The 6,595-nt window shown below is 35.8% G+C and overlaps 1 protein-coding gene across 1 annotated transcript in view; it reads left to right on the forward strand.

Moving 5' to 3' along the window:
* The window catches only part of NXPH2 (neurexophilin 2), a 127,508-nt gene extending 123,269 nt beyond the window's left edge, over nucleotides 1-4,239 (forward strand). The window contains exon 2 of the mRNA XM_066232870.1: nucleotides 1,839-4,239. Within this exon, the coding sequence (XP_066088967.1) occupies nucleotides 1,839-2,582 (744 nt within the window). The 3' untranslated portion in view covers nucleotides 2,583-4,239. The remainder of the gene's footprint in view (nucleotides 1-1,838) is intronic.
* Nucleotides 4,240-6,595: the final 2,356 nt, after the last annotated feature.

Consider the following 6,595-nt stretch of genomic DNA (forward strand, 5'->3'; position numbering starts at 1 on the left):
GAGTTTGCTGGTTCGATCTCCGGTCAGGGCACATACAGGAACAGATTAATGTTTCTCTCTCTCTCTCTCTCTTTCTCTCTCTCTCTCTCTCTCACTAAAATCAATAAATAAAAAAAGTTTTTAATTAAAAAAATGTATTCAAAATCAAAAAGCTTGTTACCATATCAGAATACCCAGAATATTTTGAGCCAGATTCCTCTTTTCCTAACAAATATGCTAGCCTTTCAAAACCGGGAGAGAAAAATATGTATCAACTCAAGATGAGTAAGCCCCTGAGAAGATGTAGTACAAATTTAGGTTCTTAAAATAGTGAAAATGTCAGTTTGCTCTTCTGACAAACCTCAGTAATTTAAGTGAAAAGAATCTTAAAAAAATATGGGACATGAGGGAGAAAACACTTCAAGAAATTAATCAAAGGATCCAAAACTCCTCCCAAAGCAAGAAATAAGAAATCCCACACATATACTTAAGTCCTCAGGTTCCTACTCTAAAGTGATCTTGGAGATGAGGTATAGCGAACACACTTTTCACAAAGTTCTTTTAGAATTTGAACTCCACAACTTTTATGAGCATATAAAAGATAACTTTGTGTTATTAAACTCTACCATGTGATTGAGTACAATATTTAAAATTCAGGCCGCCTTTTTTTTTTTTTTTTCAAAATTTGATTGAAAGCAGTAAATTTTATAATAATCTGAGACTGGTTTCCCCAGGTGCTTGGCCAAGTTTGAAAAGGTTGAGGAAAGAGTACGTAAACACATCCTCAGTTTCTTCTCATCCTTTTCATCATGCCGACAGTTTTCCTGAGAATCATTACCTGCGTGGTTTGTGCCATCAGAGAGAAGAGGCTGTCAGTGTTTCCACTAGAAACCTCTGTTTTCCAGACTTTGTAACTCATTCATAAATATTCACTGCAGGCAACAGCTTCATCATGTGTTACGATCCTGTGCCTTGGAATCCATAGTGACTTAACTAAGTAATTTTTAGAAATCATAAAGACTCTTACACTACTACAGAAAGAATAAAAATAAAAGGAAATACAGATAAACTGTTGTTTCAGTGGGTATGATTTGAACTAAATTATGGAGAAATTTATAAACCACATGCACATAACTCTTAGCAATTCTATTTGGGGGGGGTATAATTCAGTTGTAATAAAATGAATGGCATCATATACAGTCTATTAATTCAAATTATACATTTCTAATTTATTTGTTTCTATAAAGGCAACTAAATTTGAATTTTTTTTGAACTAAAACTTTTGTATCTCTTTCTGTTACTAGTCATGCTCTTCTTTTGTTTCAGAGTTTGAGATGGAATTGTATCAAAAGCTATGAAATTATATGATGTAAGCCTTTGAATATGCTATCATTAATATTTTTAAGTATACTTAAGACTTATCAATATCTTATATTCAGATGGTTTCTAGTTCCTTGAGAGAAAACTTCAGCATTCTATATATTTATTCTACCTGGAAGGAAAAGACAACACAAATTTAATGCTTTTGGTAAAAAAAAAAAAAAAAGACCAAAACATACTACTTCTCCCAATCTGGAAAGACAGAATTGCAAAGATTAGGAAACAGAGACTACAATTACATCACCCCATTGAAATGAAACCCTTTCTTCATAGTGTCTTAATTTTTGTCCTCATGACTGACATTGCTTGAATTAAATAACTCATCTTGTTACACCGCTGAGCCAGCTGTGTGTGTGAAATGCTGTTTAGCAAGAATCGAAATTATACTGCAAGTCTTTCTCTTGTGTTGTTGGCTTTATAGGATGTGTGTGCTCAAAGCCTAACCTAAAATTTATTTCTCTTTTTTCCTTTTCACGCAGTTAGTTTGTGACAGTAAAAAGGCGGTGCATGCCACAGAGGGGCTGGATTGGGACGACAAAGATGCTCCAGGGACCTTGGTCGGGAACGTGGTTCACTCAAGGATCATCAGTCCTCTGCGTCTGTTTGTCAAACAGTCCCCCATCCCAAAGCCTGGACACGTGGCCTATGCGGACAACATGGAAAACTTCTGGGATTGGCTGGCCAACATCACGGAGGTTCAGGAGCCATTGGCAAGAACTAAACGGAGGCCAATAGTAAAAACGGGAAAATTTAAAAAAATGTTTGGGTGGGGCGACTTCCATTCCAACATTAAAACTGTGAAACTCAACCTCTTGATCACAGGGAAGATTGTTGACCATGGAAATGGAACCTTCAGTGTCTATTTCCGACATAATTCCACAGGCCTGGGCAATGTTTCAGTGAGTTTGGTACCCCCCTCCAAAGTGGTGGAATTTGAAGTTTCCCCTCAGTCTTCCCTGGAAACCAAGGAATCCAAGTCTTTCAATTGTCGCATTGAGTATGAAAAAACAGATCGGGCAAAGAAGACGGCCCTGTGCAACTTTGACCCGTCGAAGATCTGCTACCAGGAGCAGACTCAGAGCCATGTGTCTTGGCTGTGCTCCAAGCCCTTCAAGGTCATTTGCATTTACATTGCCTTTTACAGCGTTGATTATAAACTCGTGCAGAAAGTCTGTCCTGACTACAATTACCATAGTGAGACTCCTTACCTGTCTTCTGGCTGACCCTTTCTACAGTGATAGAAATGAAGAGGGAATAATATTGAATTAGGATGGACAAGAACTAAGCCCCGCTCTCCATGGTAAATGATCCCTTTGTTTCTAGCAGTAAACTTTAGTTCCCTAGCAGGTTCACCAATTTAAAAAAAGAAGAGAAAAGGAAGCATCTCTAAATGTGAAATGTGTTTGTCTCAATCATAAGTATATTAATCTAAAGAGTTAAACTGTTTATGAAGCCACCACCTTTGTGTAAGATGGCTAAGGACCAGAAATATTGTTGTTTCTTTAAAAGAAGCATCAACATAGCAACATGGAACAAGAAAGAATCAAATTATGCATGTGATAAATATTGCTCTTGAAATGAGCCTGCCTTGAAATATGTTTTGGAAGGTTACTCTAAAAATAATGGATTCAGTAAAGTAACTGCAAAGATTGTATTTGATAGTTGAATTGCATTTCTGACATCGAATTCTTTTTTTATTGCTGTCTTTTCCCACATATCTGTGCTGTTATGATATGAGAGATGCAGGGGGTGAAATGTGTTTTGATACTCGTGTGTGAAGTTATAGTGCCACAGTGGAAGTCAGTACATTATTATCTGAGCTAGATTTGAATGAATGTGATTTAAACACTTAGTCCTACGTTGGTCACCACCCTTATGATTCTCATGTGAGTAGTAAATGATGTATTGGGAAAGCAAATCTGGGTATATTATAATTCAGTTCAACAATGATAAAGATCATGATGTTTTTAGATTCTTTTGCCAAATTCAGTGCTGTGAGAGATTATCAAAAATGTTGTGTCTGTATTCACCCTATTGCCTCATTCTATTCATTTTGTATTATGATTTTTATATACATGTGTAGAACAATTCTGAAATGGAAAGTGGTTGTTTCTTAGGCTAGAATGAGAGAAAAAAATGACAATGAAGAGAGGAAATTCCAAGAATATAGGTTCATTATTTCTAGCCTCCCATGTTAAGTTCTCCTTCCACTGTTCATTATTTGAGTGAAGGATGAAATTCTATGAGGAAATAAAGAGTATATCTAATCACTACTGATTATTATTAAGTGCTGATAACCAAGACACCTGGCTCACCAGGATTTTGAAATTATTTGCAAATTAATGTTTCTTTACAATCAAAGTTCTTCCTGTCCTCTCTGAAGTGTATATGGTCATCCTGGGTTGTAGAACGGATGATCTGGGAATTAGCACTCAGTGAATGGGTGACCAATCAAAAGGTTTCTAGAACTCGTGAGACTCATGGAATGGTTACCCTTTTTGACATGTTAACTTTTAGATGTTAACTCCCCAACTCTTATCTGTAAAATATCAGTTAAAGTAAACCATTAAATTGAGGACTGAAGGAACACCAGTCCTAACCAACAAAAATGCTCTTACCACATTGCTGGAAAAGTCCACAGCTCTGTCCTCTGCTTTGCATCTCTGTCCCTTTCCTTTTCCTGCTATCTGCACAATGTTTGATTTTGTGTTTAGTAAAAATTGTACTAGGCATAGCGTGTGGTAGTACAGGCTTGAAATTTTTGCTCTGAGTTTATCAGGTGCTTTTGTAATTTTGTGGTTAGTGTAATAGATTTTGAGACATCTTTTTATTTTCATCTAGAAACAAGATTAAAATACTATTTATTGTAAAATATGTGAGAACTGTATATGTATATATACTTAAAGTTTTCTGTGTACAGAGAAAGTATGTGCACAAATTTCTATGTAAATAAAGAGAATTTGCTAAATCTGTCACATGACTGCAGGGTATTTTTTTCAGACTGTTCTTGTTTCTTTTCTTCATAATTATTTATTGTGTGTGCACATGCATGTGTGTACATGCGTGTGTGCGAGTATCTGTGCATATGCCTGTGTGTGCGATATCAACTGATAAGATTCTCCATGTGCACATATTAAACAGAGCAGGTCAACTATGGAGATTATAGAGTAAAAGAACAATTCATTTGAAGCACTTAACACATAGCCTGGCATCTAGTAAGAACTCCATAAGTGTGTTGTCATTATGATTATTATTATTACAACATAAAATGAAACTTACAGCTATCTGATGGTCAACAGTTTGGTGATATAAACATTGTTTTTGTTTGTTTGTTTGTTTGATTTTTTGATGGTACTTAATCTAATTTTAATTTAATCCTTTCCCTCCCCCCATCAAGACTTCTCTTTCTTGGCATTTATCTCACAGGCTTGGGACTATTCACATATTTTATAAACTTAGAAGACACATTTACTGATACACATAGCCCTGGCTGCAAGTTTCTATTATACTGTGTATGAGATTTTTTAAATTTAATTTATTGTGTTTACATAGACTCTAGTGTTGCCCTGAATGCATCCCTCCTCCCCCGTATTCCCCTCAACATCTCCCTTGCCCCCCTCTCAACTGCTCCCACCCCTTCCCTTCAGGTTTAATTCCGTTCCTCAGTTCACATTGTTCATTGGATTCCTCAAATGAGTGCGATCATATAATATTTTTCTTTCTCTGCCTGGCTTATTTCACTTAACATAATAGTTTCCAGGTCCATCCATGTTGTCGCAAAAGGTAAGATTTCCTTCTTTTTCATGGCCCCATAGTATTCCATTGTATATATGTGCCACTGCTTTTAATCCACTCATCCACTGATGAACACTTGGGCTGTTTCCAGATCTTGACTATTGTGAACAATGCTGCCATAAACATGGGGATGCATTTCTTTAGTGATATAAACATTAAATCCATGCAAAGTAAAAACATTAAATCAGTTTAGATGAGTCTTAGATTTTAGCAAGGTTTTCTTTTTTTTTAAACAAAGAAAGTTTCCTCAGGCATATTTTTATATCAGTGTAGAACACATGCCACATGTATTTTTTAGTCATAACTTTATTTCAAAGCCTGCACAATTATCAGTATTGGTGCTTGGCACAGTATAAATCAGATTCTATTTAAACATGCAAATGCACAAATTTCTTCAAAACCATTTTAAGTACTGAAGTGGAAGAAAAGGAAATTCATGTAAAACAATTGTACACACAATCTCTGGTTGTTCAAATTGAAAGGAGCAGACCCTTTAAAAATGAAAATTAAACTAACAGATTATATACCTGAAATGTATATAATGTTATATGTCAATAAGAATTTTTTCGAAACTTAAAAAATCCAACAACACTAGCAGAAACGTAATTCTCAGGCGGATATCAGCACCTTCGCATGGTCCCTGTAGAGCTGGTGCTTACTATTGAATATAAAGCAAACTAGTTTGAAGACCTTTTCATGCCCCAGCAGAAACAATCTTTTTACTCATCACCACAAAGAATCAGAGAAGACTACATTTCTATGACTAAGTACAATGTGATATCATCTGCCACAGACACTTTCAAATCTACAGAAAGAAAACAAGAAAGATCCCTGGACAGCATGCAGCAAAGCAGCAATCAGTAAAAAAAAAGAAACAATTTCCTTCTTCCTTCATGTTACTTGGAATTTCAACACCCTTTAATGATTTAGAATAACAGCAACAATGAGTGTGGTTCTCTGATATGGCCACTCAAGGATAGCTTTTAATTTTTATTCTGCAACACACCTCCTCTTTATATGACCCTGAGACTATGTGTTACATTTTAGGCATAATTGCTGCACTTTAAACATTCCCCATTAGACTTAATCTGTCTCCACTCAAGATCTGGTTCTGTTGGATTGGAGCTGCCATTTTGGCTACTCGAAATATGATTCCAGACCAGCAATGTGAACTGTGAGTATGTTAGAAACACAGACTCCCAGATCCTACCCTAGACACTACACAGTAGTTTTCATTTTAACAATATCCCTGGGTACTTGTCTAAACATTAAGAACTGGGAAGTACTTCCCTATAAAATCTAATTGCGTGAAAATACTATAGGAATTAAGACTCAGTCTACATAGTAAATAGACTCCCTAGGATATGTGGTTCAAATGGACTTCTGACAATACTTTGAAAAAAAGTTAAAGGAACTGACCCTAAATTAAACCAGAAAACTG

The sequence above is a fragment of the Saccopteryx bilineata genome, chromosome 5, assembly GCF_036850765.1.
Source record: "Saccopteryx bilineata isolate mSacBil1 chromosome 5, mSacBil1_pri_phased_curated, whole genome shotgun sequence".
In the NCBI taxonomy this organism is placed as follows: Eukaryota; Metazoa; Chordata; class Mammalia; order Chiroptera; family Emballonuridae; genus Saccopteryx; species Saccopteryx bilineata.